General features: G+C 32.7%; 3 protein-coding genes and 1 long non-coding RNA gene across 5 annotated transcripts; 2 read left to right on the plus strand and 2 right to left on the minus strand.

Annotated features, from left to right (window-relative positions):
* Positions 1-1,335: 1,335 nt before the first annotated feature.
* Positions 1,336-4,005, minus strand: LOC112533793. Its single transcript, XR_003078148.2, has 2 exons — positions 2,526-4,005; positions 1,336-2,261 (listed from the first exon to the last, which is right to left on the minus strand). It is a non-coding gene; the product is annotated as an uncharacterized LOC112533793 (long non-coding RNA).
* A 10,520-nt stretch (positions 4,006-14,525) lies between these two features.
* On the plus strand, positions 14,526-17,773 carry LOC8287712 (BTB/POZ domain-containing protein POB1-like). The gene is made up of 6 exons (XM_015724695.3): positions 14,526-14,953; positions 15,338-15,484; positions 15,605-15,729; positions 15,806-15,869; positions 16,100-16,379; positions 16,750-17,773. The coding sequence occupies exons 1-6, from the start codon at positions 14,695-14,697 to the stop codon at positions 17,561-17,563; spliced, it is 1,689 nt and encodes a 562-aa protein (XP_015580181.2). The 5' UTR covers positions 14,526-14,694; the 3' UTR covers positions 17,564-17,773.
* A 959-nt stretch (positions 17,774-18,732) lies between these two features.
* On the plus strand, positions 18,733-20,255 carry LOC107261609. 2 transcript variants are annotated; one of them, XM_025156300.2, is made up of 2 exons: positions 18,733-18,898; positions 18,981-20,255. In XM_025156300.2, exons 1-2 carry the CDS (start codon positions 18,857-18,859, stop codon positions 19,761-19,763), a joined length of 825 nt encoding a protein of 274 aa, XP_025012068.1. In that variant the 5' UTR covers positions 18,733-18,856; the 3' UTR covers positions 19,764-20,255. The 2 variants fall into 2 exon arrangements, with proteins under 2 accessions (XP_025012068.1, XP_015577502.1); XM_015722016.3 differs by having other exon boundaries at positions 18,803-20,255.
* A 1,602-nt stretch (positions 20,256-21,857) lies between these two features.
* On the minus strand, positions 21,858-23,805 carry LOC8287713 (6-phosphogluconate dehydrogenase, decarboxylating 1, chloroplastic). The gene has a single exon (XM_002509856.4). It carries the CDS (start codon positions 23,517-23,519, stop codon positions 22,032-22,034), a length of 1,488 nt encoding a protein of 495 aa, XP_002509902.1. The 5' UTR covers positions 23,520-23,805; the 3' UTR covers positions 21,858-22,031.
* Between the last annotated feature and the right edge of the window lie 1,545 nt (positions 23,806-25,350).

Consider the following 25,350-nt stretch of genomic DNA (forward strand, 5'->3'; position numbering starts at 1 on the left):
TCTTGGATTAAACCTTTTCCAAATGGGTTGGAAACATGAAGGCCCCAAAGAATAAAGTAAGAGATCAAACTTTCTACAAACAACACTCGATATGGATTTTTGTTACCTAAACAAATACTCTTGATAGATTATGTTTGCAACTTATTTACTAAAATTCTTGGCCAAATCTTTGGCTTTGAGCAATTTAAAACAAGTTATTGAAACAAACAAAATAAGAGACCATCAGAGGATTGGCACGTGAAAAATTCCATATCATCAAATAATATAGCTAGGAAACAATAATGACAAGATACTTGTGTTGGTTAAAGATGGTGCAAAATGATCAATCATGGCATGAGAAAGAGCAGTTGGGTTTTGGCAAAGTCGAAAGAGACTTGGAGAAAAAGATCGTATCCATATTTAGAATAGTGTTGCAGGCTTAGAGAGGTTAAAAAGAAGAAAGAAGAAAGAAAGAGCGGTCTTCTATGTGAATGAGCATAAAAAGAAGCATTTTGTATATAAATTTTGTGGTGAGAATTGTTTTTCTCCTCACAGAGATTCTTGCTTGGGAAATGGAGAAGCACATATGGCACTGTTTGGCACTTGTCATTCACTGGCCTCATGGAGGGCAGCACTAGAGGAAGAGAACCCAACTTTTAGTGCTGCTGGGTTCTTGTGTATGGCAATATAAACGAGAAAGCACCCACTTGGGGGTACAGATTAATGCTTCTTTTCCTTTCCTTGCTTAAACTGCATAGATATTCCATCAAGACTCAACTGTTCGAATTTCACATTTGCATAATTGTTTATGATCAAGTATGCAGATATTGAGCTGATCATATGTGATTCTTTCCACGTTCTTTCCAATTATATTTGGCAATTTAAAAGAAAACATGCAAAGCACAATATATAGTGTTAGAAAAAAAAAATAAGGAAGGCATTACAAGCATTACTAGATATGACCTATGGACACAGTAGACCTAGTCCATATAACATAAGGATTTATTGGAGAGGTATAAATCGTGACCTTAAATTCTTAGTTCTGCATTGAGTTACCGTCTTTTTTAACGAGTGTTAAAAAATAACCATCTCTTCTTTTATAGCATACGGTCTTTCATTATATAGAAGAGGGTTTATTAAATCTTTCATGGACAAGGAAATGAAAAGAGTGATACCTCTTTTCATAAATTCATCCTTACAATCGCTTACACACTCTTATTTTTGGACATAACCTTAACATTAATTCGTAAACCATCGGCCTCTAATGCCCTCCTGCAATCAAGTCTCCACTATTATTTACTTTTACATGAATCTCTCTCAAAGTGGAAATTCTGCTTAAAAAGGGAGTCAAATCTATGCAAAGAACAAAAGAAAAAAAAAAAGGACACTGATGTACCTTTTCTTTTTTCTTTTCTGCCATCCACTTTCATTTATAATGAAATGGAGTACTTTTAATTAGATATAACAAAAGATATCCATATCTAGATGCTTCAACAAAATCACATTAGAGAAATAATCATGAATATCATTTGTATGCTGGAAGAGAGGACAAACTAAATGTCTCATCAACTTTTTCCAAGTGATCTTCTAGTTCCCATGATGCCTCTATTTGGTGGTGGTGGTGGTGATACATTTTGCACTTCTAAAAGAGCATCAAGAGCATATGCAGACAAACCAGGGCCAGCTTCAGCTTTCCCTTTCGCCCAGACCCGTGCACAGGCACAAACGTGTTAATCTCATGCTTGTTGTACATGACAAATTAAGAAATTGATCTAGAAAGATAATTAGATCTTTTAACCAACAACTACAGAAACCAAACTATGTAATTCCCAAGAAACATAATGAAGAAAGTGATAGTTTCAATCTGCAGTGAAGAATACACCCAAGAAACGCCAGCAGCAGCTCGATCGATCAACTGCAGTTTGTACTTGCAAATAGACTGGAAAGAAAAAAAAAATAGTAGAGCGAGCAGATCAGAATGAAACAAGAAATGAAGAGAAAGTTAAGTCTTTTAATTGTACAAAATTAATTAACAAAGTATCTTCCTTGAAGCACCGCTCGAAGCTCAGTTGAGGATATTTCGGTAATTGAACCTCAGAGGAGACATGTCTAGCCATCTGGGAACTTGTTGCAGAGCAGTACCCGAGAAGCTAATTTGTTGAGGAGCGTGAGCTTGTGCAAGGCCTTCTTCTCCAGCTCATGCGCTTGCCCTTTTTAATGGGGCAGTAGCTTTCACAAAAAACCCTAATACCCCAAACCCTTGTTTCCAACTTCAATCCAAACTGTACACAACATTGCTCAGTTAATCAAGATTCTTGGCCTAATTAATTAATAATTCCTCTCAAAGAAAACTTAATGTGTTGCTTCTCTTCATAATAACAAGTTAACGAATAAACTCAAGAAACTAACTCATCTAGCCTGCCATAACCATATCCTTAACCCTAATTCCTTAATATCATTGCTCTAATTGGCAAATAAGATGAAAAGAAACCAAAAGAACAGTTTAAGAAGATAAAAACATAAGTAAAGCTATGGACTAGGAATACCTTTGGAGGTGAACTGATAAAGACAGATATATAGCCCTCTTTCTAGGTCACCAAACAAGATAAGTTTTATTGAAAAGTCGAGAGACAAACTGGATAAAGACTACTCTACAGGTGAAGGATAAGTTCAGGGTTCTCTAGCATTACCTCAGCATCAAAGTACTAGATATCTTGATATTGTTTTTGAGAAAGAATATAGAGCACTGATAGCCACAAGACATACTAAATTGCAAGCATACATATATGTACATAAAAATAAACTAGTTTAAGCAAAGAAAAGGAGAGAGTATGAATTAAATAACAGTAAAGGGAGCTCCCTTCAGTCCAAGTACAGGAAGCTTAAGATTCAATTTGTCTCCCGCATCATTCACTCATTTACTGGGTAAACCTTCTTTTCTACAGCACCCGCCCCTTTTGTTTTCTGAACTTTTTAACTCAGTATTTGGATGAATGAGTCGGCAGCTAATTAAATCCTACCGCCACCCATGAGTGGACTGAAGAAAGCTCTCTTAAAATGCTCATCAACAAGGAAATGCAAGAAAATCATATGTAGATATATGTGCTCAAAAAATTAAAACTTAGATATCAATGCTAATGTTATTAGTATGCAGATCTATGCTACTTGTACTTTTATAAAGATGAAGAAATAGGATTCCATGGAAACCTATGGAACCCTCTCATAGCAAGTTTGATGAGGATTGCACTGAAATAAGCTAATAAAAAAAGATCAAATTTGAAAGGGTTGAGAGGAAAAAAGACAGAAAGAAAGGGGGTGTTGATGAGAAGAAATAGAGTGAGAAAAATAAAGACATCTAAAGGGGTCGGTGAAGGAGAGAAGAGGAGAGTTTCTAGTAAACTAGCAAGCTAACTCATGGATCTATAAGTGGAAGAAATGGATTTATATAGCTAAAGGGAAGGCAGATATCAGACAAGAAATCATTTCTTTTTGAAATAGTTAGATATAAAATTAATAATGATAATAATTAATTAATTAATTGAGCCAAATAAAAGAGTGTTTATTCATATTCTGCTTTTGCTTTCTTGTTTTCACGGAGACGACATAAAACCCTTACAATTACCAATCCATTGCATTTTATGGGAAACCCATCATCATCATCAATTGCGTTGCCCCTCTGCTTTGCATATGCCCTTGATTTTTTATTTTTTTTTTTGTCATTATTTATTATTTTATACAATAATCTATTAGGCTTCGACTGTACTTAATTATACCACAGATTATTATATAAATAGTACTTAGCTTCCAAGCCCGTGCTTTTATATCAGACTAATGGTAATATGACTCATTTTTCATTTTCTTTCTTATTCTACCCATTCTTTTTTTAAATTTAAGTTAATTAATATGCCTCCAGCCCCTTCCTTTTTAAGCTAAATTATAATAATGATTTTTATCCTTTTTCTTATTTTGAAAATTCTTATTGCAAAAATTATCGAAATTTATTTCTAATATTCAAAATATTCTCAAGCATCATCTTATAATTTAAATTTGTAAACAAATTTATCTCTTAAAAAAAACAGTATAATTAAAAGATATAAAGATAATTTTCTTTTTAGGGAATCATGGATACTAATTTTTTAAATAATAAAGACATTAAAATAAAAATAGATACAATTAAAAAATAATAAAAAATTATGCTCATATTCTTCAACTGCATTAACATAGCTTTTATAATTTGCAATCAGCAATTAATATGTATATGCCCCTCAACGATATAAATTGATTTTTTAATTTGTATAGAATGTGCCCAATTATAAAGATATTAAAAAAATTTCTCACCATTAATATTTGAACTTAAAATATACAAAAACTCTAGAAAAAATATTTCTCCTAAATGATAAAATCAAGAATTTGCAAAAGATAATACCATAAATCCATAACAGTGAAAGAAGATTTAAGAATTTTAAATGAAATAACAACCAGATTGATAAATTTATATTTATTAGTACTAATATGAAAAAAAAAAAGAAAAAAAAAAGACAGCACAATAGTATCATTAGAAATCAATACTTTTTATTATTTGTTTTTTATTAGTATTTATATTTAATAGAATTTTATTATATATATTTTTTTATTTTTATATTAATAACGAAACACAACACCCATGAATTCATATACTAGTTAAATTTTTAGCCTGAGAACTTGAGCTTATGCTCAATGAAGAAAGAGTTGGAGCGTCTCTTTTACTTAAATAAACACATAGTATAAATGCAACTTAAGAAAATGTGCAACCCTATATTAATGAACCTCAAACCCAAATGGTAAAAGTCCTAACCTAAGCCACAAATAAGAAAGCCAATATAAAAGCCCTCAATGCTTTTACCCTTATTCAGATCGGGGCATGGGGCATGGCGATCAAACAGCACATAGTCATTTGTTAATTTTTCATAAATTAAGAGCCTATCTCTCAATAATATGTTCTCTCTCCAGGACTTAGGATTTTGCTTGCCTATATCGCATCCGTTTTATATATCCACCAAAAATCAAATTACCTATTACTTGTGATATATGTCTTCTAAATATTCTTACCTCTCAAGCACTTTCACATATATTTTTTTTATTTACTGAGTTATCCGTCGTTTCTTTTTTCCGTATGAATTTTTAGTATTTTAATATTTTTTATACATTGAATTAAAGATACTAATCCTCTTTGTGTATTTTTTTATCTTTTTATGCATCTACAAATATCGCTTTCAATAAAAAAATTATTGACAGTTGACTAAAAATTATTTAAAAAAAAATACTTTGAAGGAACAGCAAAAACAAAGAGAGAGAAATAAAATAGGGCTAAGGTAGAGTCACAAATTCTATAAGCCATACAAATTCCAGGGAATAGAGGAGTTGATGTCTCACAAGGATTCTCATTAATTAATTAAATTTTGAAATGAAATAATAATAACTTTATTCTTATTTTAAGTCTAATTGGTTTTTACGCATGAATTTAAATGTTTATTTTAACATAAACCGTGGAGTGAGTGATTTATTCTCTCTCAATCCCTACAATTTCCATTATTTCTTAGGATAAGAAGATATACATAATTGATCAAAAGAATTCAAATCAATAATGGCTACCTATGCTTTCATTTGAAATGAAGTCCAAGTTCTAGTTTGCCTTTTCAATGTATAAATATTCAGTAATCCCAAAGTGTTAGAGATAGAGTTGGAAAACATATATAATAGGGTAGTGAAACCCTAGAGATTCCAGAGAAAACCTAGAGAGTTATCTTGAGAAGCACTTTAATGGAGTGGTGCAAGGGTAGCGATATTTGGACAAGCTTTTCGTAGCTAGCCTTTCTATGTCTCATTATATTATGTGCCAAGTCTGCCTAATCCTTTATGTAGTTTTAAAATAATTAATATTAATTTTTAATGGCACGTGCGTTAGAATTGAAAATATGTTCTTCCAAAAATATTGATTAATTATATGTGGACTATAGCAACGCACAGAAAAAGCTTATTAATTTGTACAGTTCAGCATTGTCTTCAACAATAAAATTTGCAAGTACAAACTATATCTATATTTTTCAGAATCTACTTTTTAAACCCAATTAAAATGTCTGTCTGTCACCAATATATATATCCTCATTAGTACCTTCTCATATTTAATAAAATAATTTTAATTAACCGATTCTTATAAATATAATTCGAGATTGCCTTCCCGTTAATTAGTTCTAAAAAATGCTACTTTTTATTGTTAAGAAGGTGTCAATAAAAATTCAAAATTCCTTCTCTTTCGATCTATTTCGAACGTACGATTTAAGTAATTTATGGTTTTCTTTTCTTTTATCATTCAATTAAACATACACAAAATTCATTAATTTTCTTTTTCGGTTTCCAATATTCCATCACAGATCTACCCTTAACCAGTATTGGCTATTTAGTACGTAGGGGCTAATTAGTAATAATCCTTGTACACAATCAATTCCCATGATTTGAATAAAATGTAAACCTAAGAGAACGGGATACCTATATTTTCATGATTCTAAGTTCAAAATCTTAGCCATTTGCACGTGTTTTGAAAAAAAATCATTTGAGTTTTCAAATAAATTTAAATATTCTATTTCAAAAAAAGAAAAAGCTACTTAAAAGTATAAATAAGCTATTTACTTTAAAATATAATTAATTATTTAACATCCAAAAATGTCTAACTTAATTTCTAGTTTAATTAAATTTAAGTTTGAAATCATTAAAGTTACTACTCACATAATAAATAATATGCAAAAAAGAGAATTATAAAAACAAAAATCTGAACATTAAAATTTTTTATTTCCACTGTCAACCGTAGCATGTGAACATTTGTAGCTTGTCGAGTCCAAACACCATTCTTTTTCCGACTAAATTGATAAATGAGCTTCTCTAGATCAATTTTTGTTATAGCAAGTTACCTGAACGGACACTTTTCCTAAAATACATCTTCAATTATTAAAATTAGGCCTTGTATTTTTATTCACATTATTCTCTAAAGAATTAGCATGTACAGTTATGTCGTTGAAGAATTACTTGTTCTGCCTGCAAACTTTTCACATTCTTCTCCAACACTTGAATTATCAACAATGGTTTTTGAGTTGAATTTTAAATTAAACATCTAAACATCTAAATGGAATAGTAAAGAATTCTTAAAATACTAAATATGGAGATTTGTTAAATTTTTAAAATAATTTGTGTTACGTATTTGATATATTCTAAATAATTAAATAAAAGAATAATAAGTATTAAGAATTTAAGGGGAAAGTTTTATACATTCAACAATTAAATATGCATTATTTGCATAAAAGAATAATTAAAAATGCGTTGAAGTAACTTATTGTAATTTTGCTCTCTTTTTATTTTTTTATTTATTTTCCAATTAACGTCTCATCAGAGAATGTTAAAATTAACAAAATTATCCCATATCGAAAATGTTAAATAATTAAGGAAGGTGGAGAATGGAGAAACAGACACCGAAGGGTGGGGGGGTGCCACCAGAGAGCCAATAAGACTATGATGTCCAAGAAGAAAATAATATATATATATATAAATATATACTTGTGCCAAAAGATCACATCAGATTCTCAGTCACTACTGAATTCACTGTCTTGTCCACAATGAAAATTTAAAAAAAAAAAAATTAAAAAGGAAAAAAGCTGCCTACAATTTGGTACCCTCTCTCCATACTCGAGACCATAGTTCCAAAGAAAAACCTTCATCAATTTTCTTCTTTCTCATTACCAGTTTCATCTCCATTTGTCCAATCATTGTACTCTTTGCTTTTCCCTCTCATCTGTCCATCCGTCTTATTTTATGTGTTTCTTTAAATTATTGCCTACTCGGTTTCATCGGATTTTATTGTGGTAAAGTGCAGTGCTAGGGTCGTTGAATTTTTAATTCAAATAAATTAATAAAGTAAATATTAAATTTCTTAATATAACTCAATAAAATAAAATATTTAAGAGCTCATGAAACTAAAATTGAAATTTTCACGAGCTTAATGAGATTTATCTATAAATATATGCTATTTAATCACTTCATAACTAATTTTATTATCTTTCATTTGTGTGTGCATCAACCCATATTTTTTTGTCAGAGTAAGTTGGATCAATAATGCTGCTGGTGGTTTTGTATTTATTTAATTTTCCTTTATTGTGAATAATGGTGTTCTGAATTGCTGGTAAAGTGATTTTCATTTCACCTCCAGAAAGCAGAAGACAGTAAGACATGATGCTATTTGAGGTCATCTCATTGCTGATCCCTATTAATATTTATAGAGATTCGATGCGATGCGATAGCTCATGCTTTTTAATATCTTCATTTCTGCTAATGTTTTATATATTTAAATTTTAATTATTTACTATTTTACTTTCCTTTTTCAGAGAAAATAATAATCATTTCTTAGTTAGACATGGTTAAAATATGTATTAGTAAATCTTAATTGTAAAGGTGATAATGAATCTCAGTTAATCGATAACCCGTTTATGAATCATGGACCATATTTGTAAGGTTCAATTTATAGATATTATAATAAATATTATAAACTACATAATAAATAAATGAAAGGATATATAGTTAACTTAAATAGTTTTCTAAAGTATAATTTAAATCAAATTAAAATAGTTTTTTTAAGTTTATTCTAAAATGATTCAGAGCTAAACCATAATCAGATTACTATATGAAGTAGAACTATAAACTGATCCTATATTATTGGACCATTAACCGTAAACCGGATATAAGAGTGGGTTCATGATTCAGTCTCTTAATAAAACATGAAATAACGGTGCAGAATCGGTTCAGAGCCTCGGTTTGGTGGGTCTAGTTCAAGTCATCCAATACCTTAAATTATTGAGTCATAGCTATGAGTCTTTATAGTGCACGTGTGCCAAATCTTTCTAACTAATATGGGCATAGGGACTCAAGTGTGGCAAATTATGGAAGACGGACTTCTCTCTCCTCCACGGAAATAATATAAAATAAAAGACTTATGTGCTTTGCCTTTTCAATAACAATCCTGCATAAATTTTACATATACATTGATTATACGGTTATGATTATTATTTTTATTACAAATATTAACTATTTATAATCATTCATTATTTTTATCTTTTAAAATTTTATTAATATAATAAATATTAGTTACATTAAATTAATATTACAAATACTGTCGATATAGTTGAATTTAAAAATTATTATATAACTAAGAAAACTAATGGTAATATCAAAATACTACTTTTTAAATTAGAATTATTTTTTAATTATAAAAAAATACTTATTAGTTGATGTATTAATTAAGTAATAAATATATTAAAAATTAATATATTCTTAAAGAATTAATGTTTAAATTTATAATTATATATAATTAAAATGATGCTTTATAAGATTAAAAATTATTATATAATCTATAAATTAAATTTTAACTAATCCGATGTTTAGAATATAATTGGAATGTTATTTATTAAAATTAAAATTATTATTTAATTTAGTAATAATTTATTAATTAATAAATTAATATAAACAACCGAATTTGAATTTCATGGGTTACGTATTAAAGTAATGACACACAAAAAAAGTTTATTTCTCATCATTCTGGTTTTCAACCGAAGGATAATGACAACATACTTGCTGTCTGGGAATGAAATCATTTTGAGCAACAACAAGTTTTCTTTTTCTTTTAAAATCAAAGGTCAATGGGAAATGCTTTATGCTCCTGCATATATATCAACTTCTTGTTTCTTGTTGTGAGCTTCCATATTTGCCTCTGGGAGTATAATTTCAAATTTGCAGCCTTAATGATTTCTGAATTATTTTCTTTTTCTTTTGCAAAATCTGATACGAAGACATGTTTAACTGAAACGAAATGAGAATCGTTCAGATTCCAGGCTCCAAGTAGCCAAACCGAAACCGGACTGTGGCCATTCGTAATTAAAGGATTCCAGCACCTTGCTTGGCTTCTTATAACAAAAGTTCCAGTCCCTCTATAATTTGTTTTATTTTAATTTGCCTATAAGTAGCTTAATTTATGCATACATCTCGTCAGTGTTGGAGAAAAACCAATAATAAGCAGAACCCCATGAGTAAGCAAATATATATATAAGTAGCATTTTAGTTAATCCAAAAGCAAGTATGAACCAATTCTGATATCATATTATGAAAAATAATACAAGGAAGACGTTTATAGATAGAATGAGGTATCATTCATTGACTTTTCTATAATTGAAAAAGCCCTTGAATTATGTGGCATTATGATACTATAGATGATCCTGGGTTTAAGACCTCGAAAGGAAATTTTAACAAAACTTGTCTTGCTTAATTAGGAGACAACATTGACATTCTTTGATTTTCTTGTATCTTCCGTGGGGACTATACTTTATTTTGCTTCTGATTACCATCTTATCTCTTCCTCAATCGGAAATAACTCATCATGCTTATTTGTCTAAATTCTACTCAATTATTTGTTGTTGTTTTTCTTTGGTACAAAATCTACTCAATTATTTATGATCCTTATACTCTTTCTTTTTTCCCTTATTTAATAAGCCTTCATCCCATAATTCATACTCCAATGCTTCGACATTTCTCTGATAAACAAAGTCTGTTTATTCGTAGTTTGATTAATTCATAAGCTTCTGGTCTCTATAAAATGCAAAATTTTCTCTTCTTGGTTTGGCTAATTAACCACCATCATAGTTTAGTTGTATGAATTATTTTCTATTTCCCTTTTTAATTGACCGGAGCCTATATTGCATGACCTCATTTCAGAATAACTTACAATAACATAAAAAGGAAAATGAAAATACTATGTACAACTATTTTAACAAAAAGAAACTTGAAAAGAGAAAACATATAGAAGCACCAACAACTGCAGCCAATGCAAAAGATCTGTTCCTGTATTGCAAAAGGTTAACAAAGAAATCAAATAAAGAAGATGAACACACACATAAAAGCACATGAAATTGAATAAATAACACAAAGAAGAGGGACACCTTCCTTCATAGACGGGCGAGAGGGGACTGGATCATTGAGAATGAACTGCAGACAAACGTCAGCAGTGTATCGGAAAGAGATAAACAAGTACCAACACAAACACATAAAGCCACAAAAACAAGCGTATGTTTATTGCTTTATTGGACAAATGGGGCTGTCCCATGAAATGACCTTATACTTGAAACAGCCTAGCGAACAGCTGTTTCTTTTTTCTTGGTTCTTCCTCTTTTATTTGTTTCTCAATTTCCTTTTTTCCTATTATTAATTATTCCTAACCCTTTTTTTTTAATTTCTTTCTATTATCATATCAAGTCCCATCTTATTGTACTTGTCATGATAGACTTTTGCCAGAAATCATTCTTACCTGCCTCACATGCTTTGGTCTATTGGATGTTTTCATTATTCTTCTCTCTACTGCTGCATGAGACTTGGGTTTCTTGGAGTTTCTCTTGTATCTCTCTATCTCTCTCTGCCTCTCCCTCGTCTTACTACAGTTTCAAATTTCATGCTTTTAAATGTTGATGCACAGTATCTGCAGCCAGTCTTTTTATACTTTTAAGCAATTTCCTTAGCAGGAGCATCATTATCAGGCAAAATTACCAGCTTGGAACAATTTCTTATTTAATTTTTAGCTTATGGTATTTGTTACTAAAGAATTTCCGGCAATGAACTTAAGTTCAACTATACTTTTTAGGGTTTTGAAATTTTGAGTTCAAGCTTCATATTTCAATAATAGTATAATGTAAAAATAAATAAAACCCTAGCTGCGTATATTTTGATTTCCCTGAATATATATCAGTCATAAATTGTATTAAGTAAGAAACTTCTTGTTAAGAGGCTATATACTTCACGAGTTTTGGCCGAGTGATACTACAGTTAATGACTGCCAGGGTTTATGGATTTGAATATTTAGAAGCAACTTTTCACCGAGTTTTTCACTATATAAATAATAAAGGGAAACCCTATGAACAATTAAAATTTTAGCATCTAGTGACAGTGAGATTATGAATCCAATCCTGATTGAAATCCAGTTGTATATGCATAAGCGCGTGCTGAAGCAGGCGTTATATTTATATCTATAGCATCAGCATGGCAGAACCTGAGTCTATGGATGGGAATAATGACAATGATATTTCTGGCAGCAAACTGTGATGCAGCAGAGATATGAACATCAGCGTGATTATTCTCTATCATCAGAACTGAGAAAAGAAGCAGATAGATATATATTACTTGTTTGGGAAGAAAGATTCATGCCTAAATATTGCTATTCCTAGTGAAAATGCATATTCATATTCTCTAACCAGACAGTGCCCACATTTACTTGTTTCCAGAAAAGCAATAAAAATAGTAGGTCACAGATTCCACTAAAAGTTGCTTTGGCTGATATGACTTAACACAGAAAGTATATATATAATTATAAATACCTCCATATGATGTTTATTATTATACAAATAATAACGAATTTATCTTGAGATGCCTATAATACATAAGCTTAAGTACTTTGGTATGGGGGCATCAACAAAATTCTTCATGCCGGAGCAGGCAAGGAATTTGCCAATTGAAAATGGTATACTTTGTTAAAGTTTTACCCAAAAGGATAAGCAATTAAAGTGAAGTAGTGATTTAATAATAATAACAACAAAAAAATTAAGCGTCAGATTAATCACCCAAAATATTCAAAATCACCATAGGGATAATTTAGAATGTTTTTGGTATTATGAACTTTGTACTTGGGTTTGTGAATGTGACGCCAACATTTTTTTTTATTATTTTTGTGATTATTCTTCGTAATCTTACATAATAAAATTGGATGGATTATTCGCCTGCATGCTTAATGGCTTTGTTCGTTCCATTTTTTTTTTCTTTTTAATGCTTTTGACAATGAAATGCTACACTACTAATACTATTTAGGGGCATCTATACTGTTTATAATTTAAATACATATTATTCTTAGGGTTTGATACTAACAATAAAGTTTGAGCTTTGTTGGTTCCTTCTTCATTCGGATATGCCACATGTGCCTCAGCTGATTTCACCACTTAACGTCATGCTTTTATTTTTTTGTTACTATAAAAATAATAAACTCTTAAAGAAATGGAACATTTTCAACTTTTGACTACTTCAGTTCTGGAGTGGCAGTAGTGTGATAATAATTAATTCATAAAAAAATAATAATATGAAAACATATATTGTAGAATTGGGACAAATTCAGGGCGAGATGGGCTTTACCCAGTCCGATCACCAATTCACACCCCCCTATTTGGACTGGATCCGGTTCGGCTATATATATTCCAGCTTACGGCTCATGGCCAGCTGAGCCACCTAATGAACCAATGTGTAATTATGTAAATAGAAAAAAAAAAAAAAAAAAAAAAAAAAAGGAATTATATCTGGCTGTGAAAGGTTGTTCATGGGTAGGAGTGATGAATTTTCTTTTAGTGGCCCGAGTCCTATTTAGCTGTGGGTATTATCGCTATTCTGGATAGGGTCATTGTTGGCCCATTTTATGGCTGGAAACTTGGCTTAACTTTAGCATTGGGATAAGTCCACACCCCGGGCTGCTTCACGAATTAGAGCTGATCATAAGCTTGACATATCAACACAGCTCAAGAAAGTGATTGTGGTGGTGAATATTTGTTATATAATTGATGATGGAGATGGAGGTTTGGTGATAGAGATGATGCCGTTGATAAATGGGTTTGTTAATTTGTTAGTCTTTTTAAAAGGAAAATTTTAATGTATTTTTCTTTTTAAGAAAAAAAAAAAGTATTTGATGGTTAAGAAAGTACCAGAAATTGTAAAAACAATATAAAAAGAGATAAGAGTAATTTTATTTTAAAATTTAAATTTGAATAGAAAAGGTTAATCTATAGACCTAGAGCTTAAGGAAAATAAATGTTATAATATGAGATTTTAAACATATTGATCCTTGATTCATTTATTGTTAAGCCCTAATATATAATTAAAAAAATTGCTTTAGTGAATTGCATTCTAACACATTGTTCCTTTTTGAACACAACCCTAATATATACAATATATTAATAAAAGACTCGTGTTTACTATGATAAATTAATATAATAATTTTCAACTATTAAAATTGTTTCCTTTCTAAATTTTGATGCTTATTTGCAAATAGTTTAATTTTATCATCACATATGTGTACTAATGTTAGGTAGACTTATATCTCCTTAAACTTAATATAAAAAATTTAAAAAATTGTTTCTTAGAAAAATATTTTAAGCGAATCTGGTCCATTAAAATGACAATATCTTATTTTCTGATTGATTTATAATTTATCAAAATATTGTATGATTAAGCTATGAATATATTGTTTGAAGTGAAAAAATGTCTTTGAAATCGCATACAAAAAATAAAATGATTTATTAGTCTCGCGTAAATATAAAATTAAAAAAAGAATTCTGTAATACTTGTTTCTTTTTTAATATACTTTATCAACCAATACGTTGCCGTATAAGGATAAGAAACATTTCAATGCTTCGTCAAACGACAGCACATCATCCAAGACGCTCAACGAACTATCAGCAGTAGCATGGACTAACCACCAAAACCTTGATAATACAATATTCCCATTTCAACAACTCTTTCTCGTTCAAAAATTTAGCTGTTTTCTAGGGCTAGAATAATTCAATTCTTTTGATTTTAGAAGTTATTTTTCTTTTAATCTTTCTTTCTTTCTTTTGGGGCATGAGACTGCCCAGCGTGGACCTTTTCGATCCTCAAACAATAATGGACTCGGATTACTCTTCTGGCACTGCCGACCCATCCGCGTCGGACCCGGATTTCGCTTTTGCATTCAACGATAGTAATTTCTCTGATCGGGTTCTTAAAATCGAGATTATACCCGATTTGCCTGAGAACAAGTCGGACGGTGATCCTTGTACTAGTATTGCTGATTGGGCCCGCAATCGTAAGAGAAGAAGAGAGGATATTAAGAAAGAAAGCGGTAATCCTTCTTCTTATTATTTTTTTTTTTTAAATTGTTGAGATTTTTTTGCTTGCAATTGAATTTTAATTGGATGATTATTTTGAAGTTAAATTGCTGTTTGAATTTGAAAGTTATGTGCCCTAGAAATATTTTTATTTTGTTTCTTTTGTAGTGAGGTGGTCAACTGTAAAGTCAACAAAAAGCTGAAATGCTTGTCTTTATTGTTGAAGACTTCTTCGCTTTTGATTGAATTAAGAACTTTTAAATTTTAATTGGGTGATTATTTGCAAGCTAAACCATGTTTTAAGACTTGAAATTAATGAAAGGCTAATGCCAAGCGTAAATGTTGCTTTATTGTAATGATGTTACCATTAAGAATTTGGTTGCTGTTCCTGATAACAGCTGCGGCAGAGGTTATTGGGCAAAGTGAAGAGCAGATAATAAGTTGTAACATGCCAGACACAGATGATGCTGTGGTTTATGAAAATCAAGATGAAGAACCAATGGCTATGATTGAGGAGCCTCCTACAGATAATCAGAATCAGCTTGGTATTTGCCTTTGCCGCTAATTCTATTACATGACTTGGATGTGCTTTATGATTTTGATTAATGCAATAGTAGTTTTATGAGTTAGGGACATTAGATTGATTTGTATTTTGTCTTCTGTAGATGATGACATCCCTAATAATATTAACGAGTCATCATGGAACATGGACTGTTCAAGTGTTCTTAAAGTTAAGACTCTACATATTAGTTCTCCGATATTAGCAGCCAAGAGCCCCTTTTTTTACAAGGTGAAGGGTTGCGCCCTGTTTTCTTCTTTTTTTATTGTTTGCCGTCATATGGAATATTAAATGTTGTTTCTTTCAGTTGTTTTCAAATGGGATGAGAGAGTCGGAGCAGCGACATGTGACTCTACGGATACATGCCTCAGGTGAATTGTTGCACTTTAATTAATTTTTCTTTATTTCATTTCTGGCAATAGCTCATAAGTGCTGGTTGTTGGCCTTTTGTTAATGTGAAAATTTGTTCACGTTCATGTGAAACTGACTTGAATAATTTATGGGTCATCATCATCATTCACAATATTACAATAATTATTTTATTCTTAAGAAGGTACTGTCTGACTTTATGCCGATTCCCTTACTTGTTGTCTTGGAGCAGAAGAAGCAGCATTAATGGACCTCCTTAATTTTATGTATAGTAATAGCCTATCAACTACCACTCCTACTGCTTTATTGGATGTTCTGATGGCCGCCGACAAATTTGAGGTAGCTTCATGCATGAGATATTGCAGCAGGATGCTGCGAAATTTGCCAATGACTTGTGACTCCGCCTTGCTCTACTTGGACCTGCCTTCTACTGTTTTAATGGCTGACGCAGTACAGCCATTGACAGATGCTGCAAAACAGTATCTTGCTGCACGGTACAAGGACATAAATAAGTGAGTTTCTACTTCTTTTCTAGCTCCATTTGCATTCTGATTTACAGCTTTCCTGCTATAGTTAATGTTGTTACTCTGAATTTTAGGTCAATCATAGGAGTTATGAAATCCATTTCTGTTTGTGCAATGGACAATATTCTTTGAAAAACAAAATTGTGATAGGCTGGCAGTATAGTGCTACAGGCAATACCCTACTATATTGCTTGATAGAAATGGAGAGTGAGGTTATGTGTTTATTTTTTATTGGCTGCTTACAGTTCTGATTACTTGGTGAATGGATGGAAAATTGTCCATGACTTGCTTTTCTCCAAATCATTACTGATTTTTGTCTTGAATCAAGGACTTATTAGCTTGCTGCACTTTTCATTAGGTTCCAAGAAGAGGTTCTTAACTTGCCCTTGGCTGGTATTGAGGCAATATTATCCAGTGATGATCTACAGGTAGCTTCAGAGGATGCTGTTTATGATTTTGTGCTCAAGTGGGCACGTATTCATTATCCAAAATTGGAGGAACGGCAAGAAGTCCTTGCCTCACGGCTCGGTAGATTAATACGTTTCCCATTTATGACGTGTCGAAAATTGAAGAAGGTTTTAAGTTGCAATGATTTTGATCCTGAACTTGCATCCAAGGTTGTGCTCGAGGCACTCTTTTACAAGGGTGAGACACCATATCGGCAGCGTGTTCTTGCTGCAGAGGAGGCTAATACCACCTATCGGCGATTTGTGGAGCGTGCTTACAAGTATCGGCCAGTCAAAGTGGTGGAGTTTGAACTGCCACGCCAGCAATGTGTCGTGTACCTAGACCTGAAGCGTGAGGAATGCACACACTTGTTTCCTGCTGGGCGGGTATATTCACAAGCATTTCACTTGGGTGGGCAGGGATTTTTCTTGTCAGCTCATTGCAACATGGACCAACAGAGCTCATTTCACTGCTTTGGGCTATTTTTGGGGATGCAAGAGAAGGGGTCAGTGACCTTCGCTGTTGACTATGAATTTGCAGCTAGATCAAAGCCAACTGAGGAGTATGTGAGCAAGTACAAAGGGAATTACACATTCACTGGAGGCAAGGCTGTTGGATATAGGAACCTGTTTGGTATACCCTGGACAGCGTTTATGGCAGATGACAGCCTCTATTTCATCAATGGCATCCTCCATCTCAGGGCAGAGCTTACCATAAGACAATGAATCTTTGTCTTCATGATGGTCTTTTTCCTTTTCGCCTCTTGAGGGTATTCTTATATATAAAACTGCCCTAGGACATTGTAGGTACCTGAACTGGTGTTATGTATTGAAAGGACTGCCAGAGGTGCTCCTTCTGATCTGTCTAGATAAAACTGGAACGTGGTAAAGATATACATGATTTTCATATCAAAGTAATTTAGAATCTTTTTTAAATGCTTGTTAGCTACAACACTTGCATGGTCATGTCTTTCTATATGGGCGATTCAATATCTATAGTTCTGAAGAAATTGCTTATACTCTTGGATGTTGTGAATGACAATTTGTTAATAATAGTTGCTCGATTTATTGGCTTGAAATATTGTACCCATTATATATATGAAGACAAATCGCAGCATCTTTATAATGCATGTGAAGCTCTTTTCATTGAGAGTCATATGACAACGAAAAAGAAGGATTAATAAGATGTCTTCTCACGCCTCTTCATCTGTTAGATTTGCATTCAAGTGAACAATAATAACTGAGCTGTTCTTTCTTTCTACTTGATTTGGAGCCGAACTCTGTCGTTTAAGGACAAATTTTCCTGGAGTGCCTAAGAAACAACTCATTCTAGAGCATAGTTACCACTTTTGGCTACATCATTTACAACCCATCAACAATCTAACCAATGCCTTCCTAAAAGGGAACATAAAGACCACACACCACACTTTCAACCATCATGAGGCTAAAGGTGCCTTTATTTAGTGCGGACTACAATATTTTCCATTAGAAATGCTTGCTATAATACTAACTAACCTACTAATTTCTTCCTTAGAACTATTTTTACACTTTCTTGAGACTGGACTGGATTATATTGGGATTATAAAATCCAAAGTGTTATGATTGTTATCAATTAAAGGACTTGTTTATCACGCCATAATGCCTCCACAGACACAGAAAGGAGAGGAATCAACGGATATTTGAATTGCTATTAATAAAAGTAAAACTGTTGATCCCCGCATGTTATGGGCTAACATTCTGCTAAATCTTTTATTATTATTATTATTATTATTATTATTATTATTATCATTTTTCTATTGTTTCTTTTTTCCAAAACATATTCCGATCAATGCAGCCAACTCATACTAGGCTTAAGTCAACTGCAATGACTTCCATTTCTTTCATCGTAAGGTCCCACCTTAAGCATGCTTAGACAGACATCATTATTCAACAAATATTCTAATTAAATTTCCAATGTTGTCTGAACTGTTGGAACTTCTTCATAGCTCACATTGTTCTGATTAGTGACTAGAAGGATTCATGTTTAGTATCCAAAACCAAGATGAGTTTGAGTATTATCTGGTTAGTTCTCTGCTTATTCTTATCACCGTCTTTGCAGAGTGTACACAACTACACTACTAATTCTCTGGATGCTTTTCTTCAGGATTCTGCTTTCAAGACTCTAGTACGGCACCGGCCCCAAACCGGTGCTTTATATACAGCTCTTCTCCCGGCCAACCTCTCAGGCATGGAGGTCTCGATTGTGCGTCTCAGAAGCAGGAGATTGTGGAACATTGGTGCTAATTTTAGCAACTTTCATATACCATCAAGAACCAAGACAACGCCTCATGTCAAGAGGCTGGCTGTAGTATATCAGGACTTGGGCAACTGGTCTTCTCACTATTATTCCGTTCCAGGCTATTCAATGCTGACTTCAGTGGTTGGTTTCATGGTTTTCAATGCATCAAATGCAAGAGCCAAGAGTATCAAGAGAATTAGTCTTGATACCAATAGAAGGAACATAATAATTCATTTTGCTAATTTGACATTTCATGAAAGACTGATCTCAGAAGCGAAATGTGTAGCGTTTAGCGAAAATGGGACCTTTCACCTCAGTGAAATAAATCAGCTTAATGTATGTTATTCTCAAGATCAGGGTCACTTCTCTGTTGTAGTTCCGATGAAGAGAAAAGGAGAGGGCCAAAGGAAGCATTCTCTTTGGTATGCATGGATAATAGGGTTTATAGTTGGATCGGGAGGACTAGCTTTGGTGGGATATTTTGTGTTGGTGTCTATGAAACTTCTGAGGACTCAAAAAATTCAAGTAATGGAAAGGCAAGCTGACGAAGATATGGTTCTTGAAACCATTTGGGTTGGTAATAGTAAAATGCCATCTGCAACACTGACAAGGACGCAGCCAACCATTGAGAGTGGAGGTTTTCCATAGCTCTGATATGGTCTTTCTTTACCTTGATGATCATCTAAGTCTGTCCATCTTCATTCTAGCTCTCTTTCTTTCTTTCTGCTTTTTGGGTTAAAGCCTTAGGTACCGACTGTGAGCTTCTGATAAATTTGTCATGTATATCAAGCAGTTCATATTTGCCTAGAATATGATTGGAGTTCGAATTGTGTGAATTACTGAGCCTGCTGATGGGTTTGCATTTTACTCGGATAGTAGCACAAAGGAACTTTGTTATCAGTTTCAACAGGCCAAGGCAATTCAGCTCAACCCCAAACCAGTTCAGATAGGTTATGTACTTGGAAACAAAACAAAAAAAACCATGACAAACACTTGCACTCAGTTGCTTAAGCTGTGGGGGATGATTTCATATTTACAAAATTCAAGAAACAACATGCATCTTTTAAACGGAGTTATTCAGCTACTCCCAAATGAGCTGCTTTGAATGAATATCAGAACAGGATGCACAATCCTTATGCAGATCCATGATTCTTCAATCTGCGCGTGGCTAATGTTTTCCAGTATGTGCGCAATACAATACCATAACAAGATAGACATCCTCCTCCTATTGCAATATATTTTTCAAGGCCCCTAAAGCACAACAGCTTAACATCTAACCGCAGGCTCAACAAACAAAAAGGAATAGCTTAAAATATACTTTCCTAGTGGTGGTAAATAACCCCGATGGCACCCAAACTTTGTTATATTTTCTAAAGGGTATTACCATATCTTCAATTTTTTTTTCTTCAGTATCTCAAGTTCATTTTTAATTTCAGGCAGAGGGTACTCGAGCGAATCTGGTGTGATTTTGTTAACATGGCAGCTGTAGAAAGATTATTCACGTCATCACCTTTCTTTAAAAGTAAAGTACCATTTCAAAAAGTCTGGGTCTCATTTGAAAAAAGATCATCTTTTACACTAAATACACTTTCACCCAAATTTACTTTACTCTCTATCTGCTTTCACATATTATCTCTCTCCACCACCATCTTCATCATTCATTTCTAATTTCCAAAAGTGAAGAACCAATTAAATGGGAATTATAAAAATCGTGAGGAGAAAGAGAAAAAAATAATAAAATAAAATAAACTAAATTCCGATGACAAACTGAATTAAAGGTAAAAGTGGATTTTTCCAAATGGTACCCAAACTATTATATTTTTCCAAATTGTACCGTATACTATGTGGAATCTGATGTGGCAGCTGACGGGAGAATATTCTTTTGTGGACTGCTACATCAGCAAAAAAACATTCAATTCCTTGAATACCCTTCTATTAAAACTAAAAATGAAGCTTGAGTACTAAAAAAGAAAAAAAGAAAAAAAAGAAACATGGCAGAATTTAGATACCATTTGAAGCTATTCAGCCATCTAGTAGTATGCAACAGTACGCACAATTTTGCAAAAACATTATAAGCTTCCATGGAGGATTCTGGCAGAAAGAGATGGAGACATAGCCCTATGGAAATGGAAGGAAAAGGTAAATTGAAGACATATATTTAAGTCCTCTGTTAGTAGATTGCTTGCGAGCCATGTATCCCAATCACAAAATATTTGTTCACAAGGATCAGCAGTGCTGCTTATCATTCAACAAAGGCAGAACTGAAGTCGCAGAATCTCACTTCGACAGAAATGATCTTCTATTAGCTTCATGAACTTGTATTTGACAAGCATATCACATGTAAGCTAAAGAAAGGGTTTCTAGTTGTATAAACAATCTCTTGGAACAAGTTCAGATGTCCTTATTTAGTTTGAGCCATTAAACCTCCTTAGCCATAAGACATCATTATATTAAGTGCATATGTACGTGGCAAATGAAAGCCAAGGATTCCCATGGAAAGAATTTTGACATCAAGCTACATCAAGACAGTAGCCCAAAACACAGTGCATTAAGAACCTAGACGCCACAAAAACATGCCTTTGACCTGTCATAAGTGCGTATTTTCTTCTTCTTTTTTCATCACTTGGTATTGAAAACCAGCAATCAAGCAGGAAGAGGGTAACATTATTGAGAAGAAGCAAAAGGAGTAAAATTAAAACCATAATTGGGCAGTATCCTGTCTAACCAGAAAGGAAGGATAACTTATGGAACTCAAGAGGCATGAATTTCTTATTAAAAGCAAAAACTGCGAGGCTAATCAATAATTGCTATGCCCGGGCAAGAGAATCCTCAATGAGACATACAACCTAATTCAAATAGAAACATCATTAACATCCAATTGAAAGAAAGAAGCAACCGAACCATGACAAAAAAAGCTTAGTTGAAAGCACCAACACCAGCATTGCTCTTGCGAGCGAGCTTTGTCCACTCAGTGTGGAAGGACCCTGGGCGATCAATCCTCTCATAAGTATGCGCACCAAACAAGTCCCTTTGTGCCTGAACAAGATTTGCTGGCAGTCTAGCACGCCTGTAAGTATCAAAGTATGCAAGACTGGCACACATTCCCGGTGTGCTAATCCCTGCTGAAATAGCCAAACCCACAACTCTCCTCCAAGCTGCCTGCCTCTGCACCATCTCCCTAGCAAATTCCGGGTCAACAACTAAGCTAGCCAAATTGGGATTCCTTTGATAAGCCTTCTTAATTCTATCCAAAAACACCGCCCTTATAATACACCCACCTTTCCAAATCCTAGCCAACTCACCGAAATTCAAATTCCAACGCTTTTCAACACTCTTAGCCCTCAACAAATTCATCCCTTGGGCATAACTACAAATCTTGGAAGCATACAATGCTTGCCTCACATCATCAATCAACCTCTTCTTATCAATCCCACTCTTAACAGTCCCCACTTCCTCCTTTAATCCAGCCTCCTTCAAAACCTCGGCTGCGCTTTCTCTCTCCTCCTTCAATCCACTTAAATACCTGCAATCCAAAGAAGCAGCAATTGTTGGTGCTGCAACAGAAAGCTCAGCTGCTTGCTGAACAGTCCATTTCCCAGTCCCTTTCATCCCAGTCTTATCCAATATCTTATCAACCAACTCCCCGTCTCCATGCTCATCCTTAACCCTAAATATATCAGATGTAATCTCAATCAGAAAACTCTCCAACTCTCCCTTATTCCACTCAGTAAAAATATCAGCCAATTCAGCATTAGACAACCCGCCAACATTCTTTAAAACATCATAAGCCTCAGAAATTAATTGCATATCACCATACTCAATCCCATTATGAACCATCTTAACAAAATTACCAGAGCCCCCTTCACCAATATAAGTAACACAAGGACCATCTTCAACTTGAGCAGCTACTTTTTGCAAAATATCTTTAATATTATTATAAGCTTCGAAAGAGCCGCCAGGCATTAAAGAAGGACCAAAACGAGCACCTTCTTCACCACCAGAGACACCCATACCTAAATAAAGAATACCCTTTTGATTAGCTTCATCAATCCTTCTCTCAGTATTTTGATACCATTCATTACCACCATCAATAATACAATCACCAGCCTCCATATGTTCAGACAAAGCAGCAATGGTTTGATCAACAGGAGCGCCAGCTTTGACCAAGATTATAACAGATCTAGGCCGTTGGAGTGAAAGAACAAAATCGCGAGGAGTGTAATGACCTGTCAAAGGAAAAGGCCCTTCATTTTGAGCACGATGGATTGTATCATCAACTTTCGAAGTACTTCTATTATAGACAGAGATTGGAAACCCTTTCTCTGCAATGTTTAAAGCAAGATTTTGACCCATCACAGCTAAACCAGCAAGGCCAATTCTTGATAGAGCTACAGAGGCCTCCATTTCAGAAAAGAAAATACGGGTTTTGATCTAAAGAGGAAAAGAGAGAATGGGTTGGCGATAGAATTGAAGATTGTGAAAGAAAGATGATATTTTTATGGATGTATAAATGGCGAAGTTAGGCGGACTGGTCGAGATAGTGAAAGGGTAAGAGAAGTGGAACTGTAGCTTTTTGGCTTAACCACCAAACAGAAGGGTGCCGTGACCGTCGATGCTTCCTAGCAACGAGAAGGTCAAGATGATACGACGGCGTTTTCTTTTTCTCTGAAGTTAGTAGGTAAATGGGAGAATAGAGTCAAAATAATTATGCTAAGGGAAATGCACAAGTGGACAAAAATAAAATAAAATTATGGTTGGTGTACGTTTTGCTTTCTTATAAATTGATTTGGCTGTGACTTGTAAACTGTCATGTGGTGTGCTTGCTACAATAATGATTTTGATTATCTAATATTAAAAATTATTTTATTGCTAATAGCAAATCGATAATTTAATTAAATTCTTTCTCTTGAATTTATTTTTTCATAAATTAATTAGTCAGTTTGCAAAATATAGCAAATATTAAATTAAAAGGTTTCAAATTAATTTAATTTGGTTTGATTCCGTATAAATTTTGTTTTCTATTTTATGAGATGAAAATGGCAGTCACTTCTATTTCATTTACAGAACTCCTTGCTTTTTAAATTTTTTTCATAAAACTAAACTGAACTAAAATAATTAAAATGACAGCTGAAAATGAACCAGATTTCAATTATTATTTGACAAACCAAGTTTCAGTTTGATATTCGATATTTGAGCAGAACAGTCTTTCTTTATCTTTGTTAAAGGAAAAAAAGGATATGAATCATATGCAGAGCATAGCATTAGCAGCCGTGAAGTTTGAATAATATAAACTTATATTAATTTGAAGAGATAGTTGATGAACTTGAACACAAATATCATCTCTATTCACCTTATTTGCTATAAAACTTGAATCTATTCAATGGTCCCTCCCTCCTCTGCCTTCACTCAGCTCATGAAACTTGAATCTATACTATATATATATATATATATATATATATATATATATATATATATGTTGATTTTGAAATTTTTCTTTCTTATATTAAGATTGTGGATAATAGTTTATAGTTTATAAATTAAACTGTTTAATAAAACGAATAGAAAAAATAAATTTAAATTTTATATGGAAATAATTTTATATATATAAAATAAAATATTTTAATTTTTAAAATTTATTATTAAATTATTAAAATTTTTAATTTTTCTCATTACAGACATTATTCTGATTTCTTATTAGTTTATATTCTATTAGTAAAAAATAGAATATTAATTATTTAGAATCTGTTTATATAGAATAAATTATAATTATATATTACAACTTTATAGTGTTTTATATTATATAGGATAGTCTTTAAATATATTTTATTTTATTGTACTATTTTTAATCATACAAACCAATATAATTAATTTATAATAGAGTTAATTTTATTGAGCTCAATTGTATTTATAGTAAAAAATTATAAAAAATCATTTCAAAAATAAAATTGACATATCTTTCATGCTTGGAAATATTTACGTAGAGTGTCCATTTTTGAGGCTTTCTTAAATACGCAGTTGCTCGGATGATTATGAATTGCTGTTGCCCGTTCAGTGCTGCATTACACAAGGGATGTTGAGGTTTCATCAACCAAAGGCATCTGCCAGAAGTAGAGGAATCAGTGATTAACGTCCTATGTATATTCAATGAAGCATAAAGGTGCTGGCATGGCAGGGTCCAATTATGAAACATGATTGTGGGATTAATTAGCAATTATACGTAGATTTTAAGTTATTT

This window comes from Ricinus communis, chromosome 5, assembly GCF_019578655.1.
Source record: "Ricinus communis isolate WT05 ecotype wild-type chromosome 5, ASM1957865v1, whole genome shotgun sequence".
Classification (NCBI taxonomy): Eukaryota; Viridiplantae; Streptophyta; class Magnoliopsida; order Malpighiales; family Euphorbiaceae; genus Ricinus; species Ricinus communis.